The 17,831-nt window shown below is 59.1% G+C and overlaps 1 protein-coding gene across 6 annotated transcripts in view; it reads right to left on the bottom strand.

Annotated features, from left to right (window-relative positions):
• ATP2B3 (ATPase plasma membrane Ca2+ transporting 3) overlaps positions 1-17,831 on the bottom strand; it is a 57,705-nt gene that overhangs the window by 24,825 nt on the left and 15,049 nt on the right. For 3 of the 6 annotated variants that reach the window (XM_036887136.2, XM_036887138.2, XM_036887141.2), the window contains exons 2-12: positions 14,343-14,695; positions 10,086-10,283; positions 9,730-9,987; positions 9,326-9,451; positions 8,635-8,760; positions 7,276-7,317; positions 5,839-6,003; positions 5,341-5,555; positions 4,370-4,612; positions 3,772-4,013; positions 1,097-1,331 (exon numbers count right to left, since the gene is read on the bottom strand). In XM_036887136.2, coding sequence (XP_036743031.2) covers positions 1,097-1,331; positions 3,772-4,013; positions 4,370-4,612; positions 5,341-5,555; positions 5,839-6,003; positions 7,276-7,317; positions 8,635-8,760; positions 9,326-9,451; positions 9,730-9,987; positions 10,086-10,283; positions 14,343-14,695 — 2,203 coding nt within the window. The remainder of the gene's footprint in view (positions 1-1,096; positions 1,332-3,771; positions 4,014-4,369; positions 4,613-5,340; positions 5,556-5,838; positions 6,004-7,275; positions 7,318-8,634; positions 8,761-9,325; positions 9,452-9,729; positions 9,988-10,085; positions 10,284-14,342; positions 14,696-17,831) is intronic. The other 3 variants (XM_036887137.2, XM_036887139.2, XM_036887142.2) reach the window with 1 other exon arrangement.

The following is a 17,831-nucleotide window of genomic DNA, read 5'->3' as shown; positions in this document are numbered from 1 at the left end:
CCCTGTGTCTGGCATTCTCCCTCTGGGGCCTGTTGTCCTACATCCGCCACTGGCACCTGGCTCCAGCCCTGGCAGGCTGTCTTCCCTTGAGGCCCTCCCACCTTTAAGGACTGCTTTCCTCCACACCCTGCCCCAGTTCTGCTCTATATCTCTATTCCCTCTTCAGTAGTGCTCTCGGTAGAGCTGTCTACCATGCTGGCCCTTTGCTTTGCCAGCCCACAGAACCTGCTCAGGTCAAGGTCTTCACTGGCCTCCCAATGTCAAGGGCCCTCCTCTGCTGGGACCAGGCAAGCTGCTCTTTTGCTTTGGCCAAGTGGCCCTTGTGGTCACCCTGCCCCGGCTGCCCATCCTTCAAGTTTCCTTTGAAGGCCCTTCCCACCTCTGCTCCACTGCACACCCACCCCAGACATCACTTATGTAAGAATGCTTCTGGAATGTCTCTCCTGCCAGGAACTTTACTGTGAGCTCTCCACTCTGATAGCCACCTATGCACTTGACATCTCCATAGGGATGTCCTGAACCTCACTTGGCCCCAAGCAAACCCTCGACTGAGAACTGCTCCCCGCCCCCAAACCTGTGTGCCCTCTGATTTCCCAGCCTAGGGATGTCAGCACAACCTGCCCGCTTCTCCAAACCAGAGCTCTGGGAGTCACGCCTGGGTCCTGCCTCTACCTTGCCGTCCCCTCCAGTCCATCGGTCCTGTGGGTGTCACAGCCATTTGGAATCTAACGATTGCCAACCCTCGCCTGGTAGAGGTAGAACCTGAGCCAGTCCTGGAGGCCAAGCAAGAGGGTGTCTTCAAGTGGGTAGGACAGAGCCTCTGTGTGGGTGCAGAGGTGAGAGGGCAAGGGGGTATCCAGTATGATGGGGAGGGTCTGATCTGGGCTGTGGCGGCCACACCCCCTGCATTGCCAACTGTCCCCAGCCTTGCTGGACTCCGGCAGGAAGTGGTGTGACCGCTGGGAAGGTGGGAGAGAGGGGCGGGTCTTTCTTGCATTATGTCTACAGTCTAAGCTGCGGAGGCTGGATGACAGGAAGGGCTGCCCCTCCAGCCAACCCGACAACTTGGGACAGTCCCAGAGAAGTGGGTGGCTACCTCAGGCCGCACAGGGTCCTCGATGCCAACGACAGCTATGCAGGTGAGGTCACCCACGACCTCACTCTCGTTGTCCCAGTCGGGCTCCTGGGTGGCAGGGAAGTCCCGGTAGGCAATGCAGATGGTGCGGAGGCCATCACAAGCCATCGGCTCAATGATCTTCTTCACCATATCGTCCCGGTCCCGAGGGCGAAAGCCACGCAGTTCGCCGTCGCCGTTCAGGGTGTTGGTGCACCTAGAACCGGGGCAGAACCAGAGGGGCTGCGGCAGCGCAGCAAGCGGAGCAAACGGGGCGGCTGGGAGGTGCAGCAGGCACCGGGGAGAGCCTTCCGGCCCACACTGCACACATGCTTCTCCAAGGAGGTAGGTGCGCTGCCTGTGAAAGGCTAAGCAGTGCACCCCTTCCCCCAGTTCCGGTTCTTCCCAGAGCCTCAGTCTGCGACCTTACTTGGGAACAGGCTTGTTGCAAAGTTACAATGAGGTCACACTGGAGTGGGGTGAGTTCAGTGACTGGGATCCTTATGACATGAGAAGAGGGCACATAGAGACACAGACACACACAGGGACAAGGCCATTTCACGATGGAGGCAGACACTGGAGGGACACATCTACAAGCCAAGGAAAGACACGGACTGCTGGTGTTGTCACAAGCTGGAAGACACAAGGACCCTTATCCAGAGCCTGTGGAGGGAGCGCAGCCCTCACCTTGGCTTTAGACCTGGCTTCCAGAGCTTTCCAAGTATAGATTTCTGTTGTTTTAAGCCATTAGGTTTCTGTTACTTGGGTCTGGCAGCCCCAGGAGCCAGAAATCCATAGACTGTCACGGCCCAGGAGGTGTAGCCCCTGGGTAGGAGGCTGGAGCCAGGGCCCTTCGCAGCTTGGTGTGGACTTGATGGCAGATGGGGGACATCACTCTTGCCCCGTGGGGCTTTAGGGAGAGAGTGTGGAGCATCAGCGAGAAGTGAATGGCATGGAGCGGGGCCCCAACAAGGCGGTGCCCTGCAGTATGAGCCCTGATGACCCTGGGAGTTTCTTGGAAGGGCTGGGATAGGGAGGGTGGGATTCAAGTGCAGAAGGAGGAGGAGAGAACCAAGGGCCCCAGAGGCAGGCATAGTGTGCAGTGAATGGGGGCTGCCAACGGACTAGTGAAGGACAGAGGATGCTGGCTGTGGAGGACAGAGCAGGAAGTTACGAGTACAACCCAGGCTGGCAGGGAGCCCAGCCTTTCTGTGGATTCACTTGTGTAATTCTCATAGCACGCCCAGGAGGGCAGTATTCCTGCTTCCTCCATGTTACAGGCAAAAACAGAGGTCTGAGGCAGAGGAGGAATTGCATCACATTCATACAACCAGCAAACAGAGGGGCTGGGGTTGGATCCCAGCACCCAAGTGCAGAAATAAGGCTTTAGCCATGGTGCCTGCCAGAGGAGAAGCACAGAAAGAAGGCCAGGACCTCCAGATCCTGCCGCCACACCCGTGGGGACCCAGAGCTCTGCAACCATCACTACCGTCAACTTTAGAGCATTTTTATCACCTCGAAAAGAAAACTTGCACAAGCAACAAGAGATAAACTGGACTTCATGCTAAAAAACATTTCTGCATCAGTTGAGTGAGAAGACAGCTCACAGAATGGAAGAAAATATTTACAAGTCAGATATGCGTTAAGGATCTAGTATCCAGAATATATAGAGAACCCTTCCAGTTCAACAATAAAAAGACAACTCAAATCAAAGACAAGCAAAGGACTTGAATAAGCATTTCCCCAAAGAAGACGTACAAATGGCCAATGAGCACATGAAAAGATGCTCAACACCTCTAGTTATCAGGGCAATGCAAATCAGAACCACCATGAGATCCCACTGTACATGTACTAGGGTGGCTGTAATAAGAATAATCATGATAATCATAAGAACCAGAAAACAGCACATTGGTGAGGATGAGGAGGGGCTGGAACCCTCAGGCAGTACTGGTGGGAATGTAAAATGGTGCAGCTGCTGTGGAAAACAGTTCAACAGTTCCTTGAAAAGTTAAATATGGACTTCCCATATGACCCGGCAATTTCACTTCTAGGAATATGCCCAACAGAATTGAAAACACATGTGCAAAGAAAACTTGTACAGGGATGTTCATAGCAGTAAGAATCACAACAGCCAAAAGGTGGAAGCAACCTGAGTGTTCACCGACAGGTGCAAGGATGAACAAAATGTGTTCTGTCTATTCAGTGGAGTATTATTCGGCCATAAAAAGGAATGAAGTGCTGATACATGCTACAACATAGATGCACCGTACAAACATTATACTCAATGAAAGAAGGCAGACAGGAAAACACACATACTGTAGGGTTCCACTTATATGAAATGTCCAGAAGAGAGAAGTCCACAGAGAAAGGAAACCAGTGGCTGCCAGGGGCTGTGGAGGAGTGATGGGGACAACCACTTAATGGGGGCAAGGTTTTCCTTCTGGGGCGATGAAAACGCTCTGCAGCTGGAGGTCGTGATGGTGTGCAACATTTAACGGCACTTAATGCCACTGAACTGTACCCTTTAAAGTGATTAAAATGGCCAATTTCATGTTATGTTCATTTTACCACAATAATAAAAGCAGAGCCCGTGTACCCTTTACTGGCCCCGGCCCCTAGTGTCCCCAGCCTGGGGCTTGCTCCTCTCACCCACTCACTTTTTCAGCAGGATCTCTGAGGCACCCTTGCTGAACAGGCGGAAGCCGCCGTCAGGCATGCGGATGACTGTGCTCATAGACTTGCGGACCGAGTTGAAGGTGTACACTTTGTAAAGCTTTTCTTCTGGAATCTGCTCTCGCACAGGCTGGAAGTCCCGCTTCAAGTCCAGGACGAAGCCGAGCAGAGCGCACTCCGTCTTGTTGCCCACTTGGCGTGGGAGGGCACCTTCCTTCTCTGGAGGCTGCCAGGTGGAGGAGAATGCACATGGCACCGGGGCCCAAGTCCACCCTCCTTGCTGACCCTGGGGCCCCAGCCTGGCCCTGGCTGACACATCTTTCGGGTGTGGTGGCAGGGAGCCAAGGAAGGCCTCCAATGTGGACTGGATGGGCAGGTTTCCTAGGATTCACTGAGCTTGGATGGTACTTCCAGGATCTTCAGGCCCCACCCAGCAGCCAGGGCAGGAGCACTCGTCCAAGCGCAAGCAGAAGGAAAACTAGCACCCCAGAGACCATAGTGGCCTCTGGCAACAGCTCACACTGCACGGCTGACCCGGCCCCCTTCCCTCGCCCCAGGCCCCCACCAGTTCTCTCAGCTCACTAGTATTTTGGTGGTGTAGGCACTGTTGATGGAGATGGCATGGACCAGCAGATCGAGGATCTTGGGGCTCAGGGTGCTGGGGGCTGGAACTTCTTTGTGGTGGGTGTCCCCGAGGTAGGACTGGACCACGGTCATACGGTTGGTGGTGAGCGTGCCTGTCTTGTCTGAGCAGATGGCCGTGGCGTTGCCCATGGTCTCACAGGCATCCAGGTGGCGGACCAGGTTGTTATCCCTCATCATTTTCTGTAAAGGGCATAGGTGGGGGCTTGGATGGCCAGCTGTCCTTGGGGAGGTTGGTCCATGGGATGGGGGAGCAGCAGGTCTTTAACACAGCATCACATATGACTCTGCTCTGCCCAAGCAGTTACCCATGTGGCAGTAACAGCCTGGGGGTCCCAGTCAGCAGGGATACATCCTCGCCTCTGGGCCAGCAGCAGTACCCAAAGGCAGAGCTTGGAGTGGCTGCAGGGTGGTGGGCAAACTGGGCAGTGGGCTTGTAAGACATAAGGACTCTGATATCAGACAGGCCAAGCGGTTGACTCTGAGTGGCCACTCTCTGCAAGGCCTCTCCGGGGCCTCCCTGCTACCCAGGATGACTCCCCTGCCCAAAATCCCCTCCTGGGCCACCTGCTGGCCCTGCAGGCCGCTCCCGACAGGCTGTCTCTGCCAGGCTCTGCCCACTGTCTTCCAGTATCCTCTGCCCTTGATCGCCTTCCTTCCTGCCCCTCTGTGCCCCCGGCCTACCTGCTTTGCAGCTCACCTCTCTGTGCTCAGGGAACGGGGTGGATGAGGATGGTTGAGTGCGGCTCTGGGCCCCTGCTCACCCCCTTTGCTCTTCCCCTGAGCAATCCCAAACTTTCCCCAAGTCCTTATTGCATCTGAGTCGCATAAGGACTTCGCACCCCAGTTTCTGGGTCTGTATCCTGCTATCAAGGGATTTTTATTCCTATTCTGTTTATTATTATTATTACCTTGACAGAGTAAGCTAAGGAGATGGTGACAGCAAGAGGCAGGCCCTCTGGGACAGCCACAACCAGCACAGTGACCCCGATGATGAAGAACTTCACGAAGTACTGCACGTAGACAGGCGTGCACTCTGCCAGCCACACCCGGCCATCGACAACAAAGGTCTCGATCACAAAGTAGAGGACCAGGATGATAACGGTGATGGCGGACATCACCAGCCCTGCCCAGCCGTGATGGAGGCCACAGAGGGGATGGGCAGCAGGGGCCGGCAGCAGTGAGGGAGGAAAAGAGCAAGAGGGAAGAAGAGGTAAGGGACGCTGCAGCAGGGACGGCCTGAGCCAGAGTCAGGGCTCTGAAATCATGCTCATCGCAGTGGAGCGGGACCAGGCCCCCAGTGTCAGTGCTGGCGCCTGGCCTGCCCCCTGCCGCCTGGCCCCGCGTCCAGGAGCCCACTGTTCTCCTCACCCACTGCGGCCCCGGGCTGCCCCCTCCACTGCCCCCACCTGCTTTCCCGATCTGCACAGCCAGTTTGGTGAGCTTGCCCTGCAGGACCGACTTCTCCTTCTTAGGCACGCTGCCTTTCTTCTTCTCTCGATCTTCCATCTCTCCGCCCTCTGCACTCTTCAGGGGCTGCATTTCCATGGCAACTGCCCCATCCTGCTTCTTAGCTGCACACGAGGAAGCCCATGGCCTAGGTTAGGGCCCAGCCTGGCGGCCACTATAAGAGGCTTTCACAGGGAGACATGCTACACTGTACGAGAGGACATGAGGTTCAGGGGATCACTCTGCTTTCTGAGTGTGACACGGCACAGGGGCTCTCTGCTCTCTCCTGGCAGCCCAGGCCCCCCAGAGATGAGTGGGCGGTTCCAGTGCAGTCCTGGGCTGGACAGAGATGGTTCTCTTGGGGGCTCATGGGGAAGGGAGGACAGACACAAGCACAAATAACTTGGGCACACAGATAGGGTGGCCAGTCCTGTAATGCCCCAAATCTCAATGCCTGAGAGCAGAGGCTTGGGGCCCAAGGAACATTCCAGAACCCTGAGCTGCCTCATGGGCCCACTGGTGTTGAAGCCACCTCCCTGCTCCCCTCAGGGAGGCTCAGGGGCCCCTGTGCTCTCTTTCCCTGCCCAGCTTCTAGCAGCACCCAGCTCGGCATGTGTATGTGCTCTCCTCTGCCCCCTCCTCGGCTGCCCGAGGCTTTTGCTGGAATGGATCACCCTGGGCAAGCCTCACGCCTCTGTCTCCACTTCCCTGGGGGGCCCTGTGCCCCTCACGCTACCCCCGATGTGGGGGGAGTGTGTCTCCCACCCTGCCTCTGCCACTTCTATGGCCTATGGGGTCTCTAACTCCACTGGCCACCTTGCTGTGTCACCTGCTCCCTCTTACTTCCAGTCTTCTCACCTGTCCCTTCGCCCCTTGGCTGCCTGAGACCACTCAGAGTCAGTGACGCTCAAGGGCCCTGCAGCCGGGTCCCTCTAGTCTCGTTCCCCACTGATTGCCCTCGCAGTCCCTTTCCTCTCAACTCCCGTCTGCCTGTCTGACCCTGTCTCCCTTGCTGCACTTGATCGTTGCCCCAGGGGGTCTGTCCCTCTGGATGGTGACCTTTCTGAGGGCCAGGACCGTGCTTTATCCACCTTCGCATTTCCAGCACCTACAGTTAACAACCATTCATCCTGGCTACTGAGTATCAGTGCCAACCAGGCACTGGGGCTGAGAGGAGAGCAGGCCTCGGAGCCTCAGAAGACGGGCAGCTGAGCTGGGAAACCCACAGGCCTGAGTCACCCTCTCTGAGCCTCAGTTTCCTCACAAGAATGGCCTCTCATAAGCAACCTTTGTGCACATCTGGCAAGGTGTGCAGATGGCCTCTAGGTGCCGCTCCTGCAAATGAGGCTGCTGGCCCCCCACCCAGCCGCCCACCCTGAGCGTCAGGCGCGCATTACCTTTGGTCTGGCTACTCTCCATCGCCCCATCCTGCTGCTTGCCTATGATGGAAGAGGAATGACAGACACGGAAACTTGAGGACGTCCATGTGGCCCTGGCACACACACACATACGCGCACAGGACAGCAGGGCACAGACAGAGTAGCTGGTGAGCACAGGGGAAAGGAGGTTTCCGGAAGGCCTGCCACCATGCGTATTTAGGGCTGCCAGGTGTCTGGTCCCAGCTCTGCAGCCCCGAGCAGTGCCCCCCAGTCAGATTCAGCACAAGGGGGTTACTGGGGGGCTCCCGACCCCCGCTGGTCTAGGGATCAGCTTTCTCTGCAGCACAGCTGGCAGTTAGCTCTGGGTGTCCATTAGAAGGGGGAGGAGTCATGGGTGGGGCCTCCGTGCTCAGGACCCCTGTGGGAGTGCAGTGGGGTTCAGAGGAAACTCCCCGGGGGAGGGGGCACAAGGTTAGAGTGACTCAGCTGCCAGGGCTTTGAGTGTCACTGACGCTGTGGTCCCCTACAGCACAGGGAGGGGGCCGGGGCTGGGGACACTGGCTTCTGTGGGTGGGAGCCTGTGCTCTGGGCTGGCCTTCTGAGAGTCCTGTGCCGGTACCCAGGCCCGCGCCACTGCCCTCACAGCACACGTGACCGCCGCTGTCGGGTACCATCACACATGCCCTTATGCTGCTCTGGTCCCAAGTTGCCGGAACAGACCGAGGGGCCGGACAGAGTGAGCCCTCCTGCTCAGCAGGCCAGTGGCTTCGCCTGACTGAGGTGGGGCTGGCGGCTGGTGGGGATGCCGAGGGCAGCTGAGCTGGGCGCTCCCAGATGGCATCCGGCCCACAGTGCTTCCTTGCGGTGAGGGCCCCCTGCCCCTTCCCAGCTTCCTCTGGCCGTGGATGCCCTTTGAGGAGTCTGGTCTCTTGGGCCCTGGAGCCCTCCACCTCTGCCCGGGACTCTCAACACCTTACCCTGGGGCTCAAGCACCCCTGAGGGTGGGCATGAGACCCCCAGCAGCATTCTCCCAAGCCAGAGCTGCTGGCCCCTGTCCCTTCAATCCCATTCCTACCCAGACAGAACACTCCCCTGACCCTGGCACACGTGTCCCAAGGCTTCTGGGGAGAGCCGTCTGAGGGAAGCTGCCCTTACACAGAGCTGGCGCAGAGGGGACTCCCAACCTGCTGGCTCTGGGGCAAAGAACCCAGAAGAGGGGTCCTGAAAGGAATCAGAAGGGAGGGTGTGACCTCTCACCTGACGGCTGGCTCTCCCAGGAACCAGAGCTGAAGCCCAGGACTGGGTCAGCAGGGGACCACCAGCAGGAAGGCAAAAGAGGAAGAGTGGGCTGCAGAGAGGCAGGCAGTGTTGCCTTACCTTTCTTATCCTTCTTCTCCTCCTCTTCTCCGCCGGCTCCAAGCAACGTAAAGATGATGCCTGTCTGGGAGTTCACACCAACGGCCGTCACCACCATTCTTCCAGAACCTTCCATGACATGAGTGCCTGGCACAGCAACACAGAGAGACTGAGATAAGAGAATTGCATTGCCCGGCAGGAGGCATGTTCAGCACCTACAGTCCTCTCCTGGGAATCCTACAAGCAGGGAGTCAGTGTCTGGAGGTCCTGGAGGCCATGCTGACTCTGAGCCTAGGCTGGAGGGGGACCAAAGGCCCACACAGGAGCAGCTACTGGCCCAGAGGCATGGGGTGAGCTGTTCACATGGCCCGGCTGGGACCTCCAGCCTCTTTGTTCTGTCTTGCACTGCATTTGCCACTGGGATAAACACTGGGCTAAGCTGGAACCTTCTGGAAAGGGAACACTGCCCCCACTGGCACTTCTTGGTTTGCGTTAGGGAGCAGCATGGCATTATGCCTACCCAGGCCCCGCCCCCACGTCTAGGGGCTCCCCTCAGAATACCAGGGGCCCATCATGCCTCCCACGGGCCACCCTGGCCTCATAGAGGGTGAAGTCTTCAGCTTCCATAACCGGAAGGGTTACTCAGAGGGTTCCTGGTTGAGGGGGTGGCCAGACCAAATGGCTTCCCAGGCTGCCCGGCGCCAGGCCTCACCTGAGAGCAGCATGGGGTCTCTGTCAGCTGCCTTGCGCACATGGTCCGACTCGCCTGTCAGGGAGCTCTCGTCGACCTTGAGGTCATTGCCCTGGATGAGCACCCCATCAGCAGGCAGCAAGTCTCCTATGGAATCACAGACTGTGGGGCCCGCTGGCCTCTCTCCCGCCACCTCCTGCCTGCCCCAGGGAAGGTCTCAGTGGGGTAGGTCCCACTGCCTTTGGTCTCCTCCTTTTCCTGGGAGATCTGCCCACCCCCAGCCTTGTCCTGCCTTCAATAGGCCACGAGGACAGCCTACTTTCTGGGGCTGTGAACCGCTGGTCCATGTGCTTTTCAGGGAAGGCCTGCCCTGAGGGGTTCCTACATTTTCCTGAAACAGGGTGGGTGGTATGGAGTGCACTCACCATACTTGACCTGGGCAATGTCCCCCACTACCAGCGCTGCCACGGGGACCTGTAGCAGCTGGCCGTCCCGGATGACCGAGAACCTCTGCTCTTGCTCGATGCGGCTCTGCAGGCCCCGGAATTGCCTCTCCTTGCTCCAGTCGTTGAAGGCCGTGACCAGCACCACGCAGGTGACTGACAGCAGGATGGCGGCCCCCTCAATCCAGCCCGCCTCGGCCTCCCCTTCGTCTTCTGCCCCCGCCGACACGTTCCCACACGCTGCATCCAAGGACAGGAGGGGTGGCAAAGGAGTCACACTGTGGCCCCTTTGTGTCGGGTCCCATTCCTTCCCTCTGGTCAGGTCCTCCCATGCTCACCTTCGCTTTCCTCTCCAGGCGGTGCATAGAACGAGAGACCCAGGGAGACGATGGCGGCCACCTCCAGGATGATGAGGGTCACGTCCTGCAGAGCCTCCCACACCAGCTGCAGGAAGGTCTTCGGCTGTTTGGGGGGGATGAAGTTCTGCCCGTAGATCTGCCTGCGCTTCTCCAAGTCGTTGGCATTGTCAGCCAGGCCTGCAAGCCACACAGAGATCAGGGGCACAGGGGGCAAGCGTGGGAAAGGCCAGCTGCCAGTGTGGCCCGCTACACTCAAAGCTCCCGGAAGGTGTGACCTGCACTACTGGCCTGGCGTCAAGAGCCTTTCTGCGGACCCTGGGGGTGTGTATGTGGGAGTGTGGGTGCGGCCCCTCCAGCTGCCAGGAGGGCGTGGGCATGCCCCCAGGTGGGACCTCCAACATGATGAAGGGCCAGCCCATTCTCCTAAGCCAGCGGTCTGGGAACTACAGAGGATCCCTCCAAAGGGGAGAAGCAAAAGAAAGTGTTAACACCTGATGTAAGTCCCCCATCACCCCCCCTTGCCCTAGTGGTGCCACTGTTAGGCAGAGGGAACCCTGCTGGGCCCGGGGATGGCCAAGTGTTGTCGCCCAGAGACAGGAGCAGAAGAAGCCAGCCAAGGCTGCCCCAAGGAGTGAGACGGGTGGAGAGCATGGGAGTGACAGCTCACTCTCAGCTGTCCCCCAGGTAGCTAACTTCCCTGTGCCCATGAGTGGGGGCTCCTGATAGCAGCCCAGGACCCCTCTGGGTCAAGATGACACGAGTCTCACCTATGCTGAGCCAGCAAGAGGTGGGCATGGTCAAACCATGTGCACAGGACACAGGACCTGGGGGAGGCTGGGGTCTAGCAGCCCAAAGACCTTGTCAGTCTTGCTCACACTGTCTAGCATAGGCCCTGTGCTCTCGTGGCCCGCCCTCCAGAGAGGGCTGCCTCCTTCCCCAGACTCTGCTGGGAGGTCATGGTGAAGGGCAGGGATGGGACATGGGCTCCTTGCTCTGCCCATGGTGTCCCCAGCTCCTTCCTCTAGTCCTGTGGGGCTGCTGGGATTGTCAGTGGTTCATGATGGTGCCCCCAGGCCACCAGGAGGAGGGCAAGAGGGTGAAGTGTGGGGGAGCCAGTCCCAGTGGGGGACTCCCTGTGCCCTGAGTAGATGACACACTGTGATGGAAGGCTGAAGAGCTTAGAAGGGCCCAACTGATGGTTCTAGAGTCCTGGGAGGCCCCCTCCACATCCCAGACAAGCTGCTATGTATGGGAGTGGCTGGGAGAGAGGGTGGGCCTGGTGGGTGCAGGGGACCAGAATGAACAGCCACAAAGGAGCTATCCCGGCATTCAGAAGCAGGGCACTTACTGTGCATTCCTGGGCCAACCCACTTCCTACTCAGGCCTGCCCTGAGGCCTCGGGGTCTCTGCCTCAGTTCCATGAGTCTCCTGAGACCCATGACTGAAGGCACCAGAAGCTTCCATGCGGGTCTGGTATCCAGGCTACCACCTCCCAGGGCCAGACACCCACACCAGAAGCTGGCAAATGAGACGATGCAATCCCCTGGCCCTCAGCCCTCAGGACGCTGCTTCCTTCCAGGCATCAGAGCTGCCACTGTTCCCTAAGTGCCAGCCCCACACTGACACCTAGTGGACGGACCTCAGCTTGCAGTTCCCAGCCCTGAGTAGCTGGGACTCAGGGCCTCCTGAGGGAGAGGCGGGTGTGATGGGCATTAGGAGCATCTGGGTCCCAGCCCATGGGGTGCTCCCAGACAACTTGGGAAGGCACGCAAGACTTGGCCCAGAGGCCTCGAGAACAAGAAAGTGCTAAGTGTGGTGCCTAAGGAGTTGGGAGGAAGTGGGGGGCAGGGTTATGTGCTCTGGGAAGGGAAGGATGGTTTCTGGGGAGAGGCAGTGTGGGGCCCTACGGAGGTGGAAGGACCGACAAGAGCAAAGCGCGGAGCCAGCACAGCCTTGGCATGCCCCTGGAGCTCGAGCATGGCCAGGTGCAGGCCTCCCACCCAGCAGGGCTGCCGCTCTTCCCCCCTTTCCCCCCAGCCTCACTGTGCCCTGGGCCAGTTCCTGGAGGCTGCAGCTTCCCAGCTGGGTGACTGGGAGAAGCTCAGGACCCACAGGAGATATGAAAGGCGGGGTCAGCACTAGGGAGCCACTCAAACCTGGGGTTTCCCAGATACCCCGGGCCTCTGCTACCCCTGCCCTGGGAACTGGCATGATCTGGAGCCCCTGAAAGGGACAGAGGCCCATCCCACCCTCCAGAGAGCCCACAGGTCCCCGGGGCACTGCCTCAGCCTCCGTGCCCCTTCCCTAGGAACTATCTTGCTCCCTTTCGTCCTCCATCAGCCTGCCCCTTGGCTTTGGTTTGCCCTTGATGCTGCAGCAATGCTTCTCTCTTGCTCTAGACCAACCCGAGGCTTTGGCCTTCCTACCGGGCTCGGGGTCCCAACAGCTGCTGCTGCTGAAGCAGTTGAGGAGGGCGGAGAGGGCAGCTGCAGCCCCTCTGGTTCTGAGCATGCAACAGCCCAGCAGGCCCCCAGGGGCAGCCCAGGTCCTGGGCGCCAGGTTAGGGGCTGGCTGGTTGGCATGGACACACATGGGCGCCCTGCCCAGAGAGAGGCCAGATGCCATCAGAATTCGGTTAGGACCACATTGTGCGGCTGCCGGCTAAACCACCTCCTCCTTCCCATGACTGCCAGAGGAGGCCAGATGGGAAGGGCTGGAGCCCAGCTCCCCCCTCAGGCTTACCTCTGAGTCTGGCCTAAGACTCAGGTTCCCTGGCTTCTGAAATTCTCTTGGATTGCTATAAAGGCCGGGACCACTGATGTGCTTTTCACCAGGAGAAGACAAATTCTCCACCCCCCTGTACACCACACACCTCCTCCTCCGTACCATCCCCAAAGCAACACTCTGTCAGCACCCCTCAAGTCTTCCTACCTTGCTAGGGGGTTAGTGTGGAGCCTGGGGCATAGCTAAGCTGGCCCCTCCCAAGAGCTCAGGCCACTGCATCTGAGCAGGCGGAGGGGGTCTGGGTGAGAACTCTGGGACCCAGCCAGTAGGCATGTGCTGACTCCACACCTGCTGGGGGCCGGGATCACCCGTCCCTGGCTCCCGGACCTTCAGGGCTCCAGGGCTCAGAGAGGCGAAGGGTGGTCTTCGCCCTGCTTATTCTTTGGGATGCAGACCCGGGCTCCCTCTTTTGGGGCTGGGCCATCTACCTGGGATCCTGCCCTTCTCCGTGCCCACCCCTTCACAGGCACTGAGTGAGCTCCGGAGCTGCTGTGGCAGAATCAGGCAGGTTCCCAGGGGCCTTGACATTTTAAATATTTAACAAGGCCTGACAGACAGAGGAAAGAGCTGCCAGCTGAAGCCCATCTGCTTCCTTTTATGTGGGAGAGGCCAGAGCCCTTGTGGCTAAATGGCCCTCCGCCCCAGCCTCTGCCTGGCCCCAAATCCTGGTGCTGGGTGGATAAGGTAGAGGGAAGGAGAGAACTCCTCTGGCTCGGAGCCAAGCCATCTGCCCTGCTGGCACGCCAAACCATGCTGGGTCCCTTTAATGGGCAAAGCTAGAGAGACCCAGGTGGTCCCTGGTGGGAGGCCACTCCACCTGGAGTTCCTGGCCTGGCCAGGTGGGCACCCTCTCACCTGTACACAGATGGGGCCAGGGAACAGGAGACAAGGAAGGGCGATGATCAGGGCCCTGGGTGGGCAAAAGTAAGATCAATCAATGTTGGCCAGGAACAGGTCAGGCACTGGGCTGGGACAGCCCCAGTAGCCATGACAGGGAGGCAGCACTGGCCCAGAAAACTCTCCAGCTCCTGGAATCTCGGGCCAAGCCAGGATCCTGGTGGTCCTGGTCTCCCAGCAGACTGAGCAGGCAGGCCTGCTGGTGCAGGGGAAGAGGCTACAGGGCAGAGATGGGGACCCAAGATGGCAGTCAGGTCTCCACCCTTGAAACGTTCTAGAGGACATGCCCCAGGCTCCCTGGAGGCTCTCTGCAGCAGATCTCCTTAGACCCTCACCGCTTCAGGCTTGCATCTTTTTGGCATGGCCTCTGGCCACTGCCACTTCCACTTGGCACGCTATCCCTCTTCCCTGGGCCACCCCCTCCCTTCCCAGGGATAGGCCCCCTGACCCAGCACCCCTTGCGGCTCTTTCTATCGCCGTTCGCTGGACCAGGGCCTTGCCTTCTTCCTTCTCTGTTCATGGGAGGCCATGCTGGGGCTCTGCTGGCCAACTTACCCTCTGTGGGCGAGGTCTTCAGCCTCCTGCAGAGCCCACTGACGTCCCCGTAGGCTTCCTGGACCTTCTGCAGCGCCTCAGCCCCTCGGAGCTCCATGAGGGAGCGCAGCTCAGCCAGTGTGCACCCGAAGCCACCTGCATGGGGGCCCTCCCGCTGCTGCTGGGGCTTGGGGTGGAACTCGATGGAACTGTTAGCCATGTCACCCATCCTGCCTGTCACCCAGGGAGGAGAGGGTGCTGGGCCTTCTTGCCGGTGCAGCCTCTGCTGGGGGCAGGCAGCCACCTGTGGCCCCAGGGCCTGGGTGAGGTACAGTGGAGGCAGTGGCAGCAGGGAACTGGCCAAGCCCAGGCACCTGGGGAGAAGGAGGTGAGAAGAAGCCAGGAGCACAGTTGACACAAAACAGAGGTCTACTCTGTTCTTCTAGAACATTCTCTGCAAATCTGCACTCTATCTGAGCCATGGCTTATGGAGCACAATATTCACCTCCCGGGCTGGGCCAGTGGCGTTCATGCCTGCCAGGCTACCCCCTCCCTAGTCCTGCCTACCGTGAGCACCCAAGCCGGGAGGGCTGGCCCAGGCAGGGAAGGAGGAAATGTCGGTGCCTCCAGGCGGGCACCTGCTGCCGTCAGCACCAGCCCAGCTGGGATATGGAGGCTTTGTCCCCAAATCCACTTGGGAACCCACACTGTAGCAGGGGTGATGCACTGCGACTGACAGGTGGCCAGTCCCATCTGGCCTGGGTGGGTCGTCTGTGCCACGACTCTGCCTGCCTGTGTCTGCTCCATCATGCTCCCCGCTCTTGCCTGCTTAAGATTTGTCCTGGGTGGCCAGCATGCTATAAATCCCCAGTGGCAGCGGTGGTGTTGGTCTTCTGGTCCAGTGGTCTTCCGGCACGACCTCTGCAGCTCACAGTGTCAGGCCTACGGCTGCTCAGGGGCCCGGGGAGCAGGCCAAGCCATGGACAGGGCCAGCTGGGCGCCAGGTCAAGGCTTAGCGTGCTGGGTGTCTCTGCTTCCCTGAGGGTACCTGGGGAGCCAGGTCAAGGAACTGAGGAGGCCCAGAGGGAAGGCAGAAGGAGAGAGGGAGGAGGAGGGAGGGGAAGGAAGGAGGGATGGAAGGATCGATGGAAGGAGAGGATAATGGAAATGGAAGGGGGGAAGCAGAGAGCAATCACAGGTCACCGATGACTTCTCTGTCACCCTGCTCCACAGCATGGTGTCACCCATTCCTCTTCACACCCTTCTGCTCTCCGGATGACAGAATAAGGAGCTGGGGTCCCCAGATGCTGAGAGCAGCCAGCCAACTCCCAGACCTTGCTTCCTTCCCTCCTCTGCAGAGCATCATGAAGTTGTCATCATCTCTGTCATGTCCCCAACACCCTGCTGCCATTACTCCCACTTGCCCAAGGAACTGCTTGACACCTGGGCTGCCCCACCCGTGGCCTTCCCAGGGTCTGGCACTGTGGACCTTGGGGGCCTGCTCAGCTGCCCTGTCCTGAGTTCCTAGTTTCTCTTGCTGGTCTTTCCCCACCTCTGCTGCCCTATGGCCTGAGCATAAGTAGAAGCATCTCCCAAGGCCAAGTGCTAAGCTCCCAGGGTTGCACATGGCCTTGGCCTTCACACCAGCAAAGAGGCCTCCTGGCAACATGGCTCAGTTGGGCCTGATTCCTTGCCTTCGGGGAGGCTCCTGGCTTAGAAGGATCCTTTCGGAAGTGGAACTTGGGCACCAATTCAGTTTCTGATCTAGAACCGCCCATGGAAAGACAATAGCCCAGAGCCTCCTGGCCTCTGCTCTCAGGAGAACCCCTGCCTGTTACTCAGAGCCCAGTGGACACTGGAAGCAGTGTCACATTCACTTGCCACAGCCCTCAGGGGACAAGACCAGAGTCCCTGAGAAACAAGGGCTCTACCTCCATGCCCACAGCCCTGAAGGCAGGCAGCTGCTTCTGAAAGGGGCCATCCAAAGTGATCCATGGCTTAAAACTTTGGGCACCGAATTATTAACACTCTAGACACTTTCCACATGGAGCAGACTTCATTGCCAGAAGATGTGGGAACAAAATGGCAGACACTTGAATGCGACGTCCTCTCTACTCCCACACATCTCCCCACCGCCCGTCCTTCCAGTTTGCCATCTGACAGATCTTTACCGAGCAACTACCATATGCCCACCCTGGCCAGAGGGGCGGCACTCTGTCTGGCAGGGAGATGGGTACACAGCAGGTGAGAGGACAATGGGGCAGGGGGCAGGGAAGGCCTCTCAGAAGGGGCACATTGAGTAAAGACTACCCAAGGTGGAGGAGTGAGACATTCTTCCAGAAGGAAGGTCTTTCTGATGCCAGGAAGAAGGCAAGGAGTAGCACAGGTCAGTGGGTGAAGGGGCTGCAGAGCCTACGGGGCCACAAGCGACATGGGCCACCACCAAGCAGAGGACTGCTGGGACAGAAGCCGGGCGACAAAGGAGGAGGCTGTGGCCAGTGGAACCGCCTGGCCAGGGGGCAATGGTGGTGATCCCTGAGCTCAGGGGCTTGAAGAAATGAAGGTTTTCGGGTGCATTTGGCATTCCTTCTGGGGTGCTATGTGAATATACCCCCACCCACTTGGGTTGGCATGGCAGGAATCAGCACCAGCACAGGAAACCGAGGCTTGGCCAGGTGAGGTGGCAGAGCCGCTAGGACGCTGGTCCTCCCACCCCTGCGCGGGCCTTGGCGGGCCATCTCAGGAACCGCTGCAGGCAGCCACGGCAGCTTTCGGCCGGCCCCCCCCACCTTGATCCCCCCCAGGGAGCCTCGCCTGGCACTCCCACCCCACGCCCTCATCCTCCCACTGGGCTCTTTCCCCCTGCGGACCGCTTCAGCTGGGACCCCTGCTGGGTACACCTTCTTGCCCTTCTTCTTCCGACCCCGAGCTTAGTGCCTGTGCCTCTGCATTCCAGGTCAGGAGCAACTTGGGTGACACTGGTAGGAGTGGGTCCTATCTCCCCACACCCCTAGCCTGTTGGCTGGGACGGATGGGGTCTGGTTCAGCCATGTGGGCCCAAGCTGGGGCCAGCCTCAAGCCTCCCTGACTCAGCTTCCTGGGCCTGGGCTGTCTTCTGGCCCCAGGAAGGCAGGGCAGCTGGGACAGGACCAACCCAGGGTCCATGTGAGTGCTGGGGCAGGGTGGGGGACATCCAGCAAAATCACACTGCTCCTGAGCAGAGGGCCCTGGCCGCACCAGCCTGGCAGTGGGCGCCCCTCTTAGGCTCACCTCCGGCTCCAATGCCCTTGCCAGGCAGGCGGCTGGCCTGCATTCCCAGCCCTTGTGCATGCAGCTCTGGGGCCCCAGGGGCCAGCCGTGTGCCTGCACAGCCCCCACTGAGCTGTCTAGGGACTCTATGGGGGTTATTTCTAAAAGGGAAGCCAGATGAGCCATTTTTCCTTTGGAACCTTTTTATCATTTGGGTTTCTATTTGGAGAAAGCTCAGTTGGAAGGCACCTGGCCCTGCCC

This window comes from Manis pentadactyla, chromosome X, assembly GCF_030020395.1.
Source record: "Manis pentadactyla isolate mManPen7 chromosome X, mManPen7.hap1, whole genome shotgun sequence".
Taxonomy (NCBI): domain Eukaryota; kingdom Metazoa; phylum Chordata; class Mammalia; order Pholidota; family Manidae; genus Manis; species Manis pentadactyla.
The sequence above is the reverse complement of the archived record's forward strand: the minus strand, read 5'-3'. Positions and strand labels throughout refer to the sequence as shown.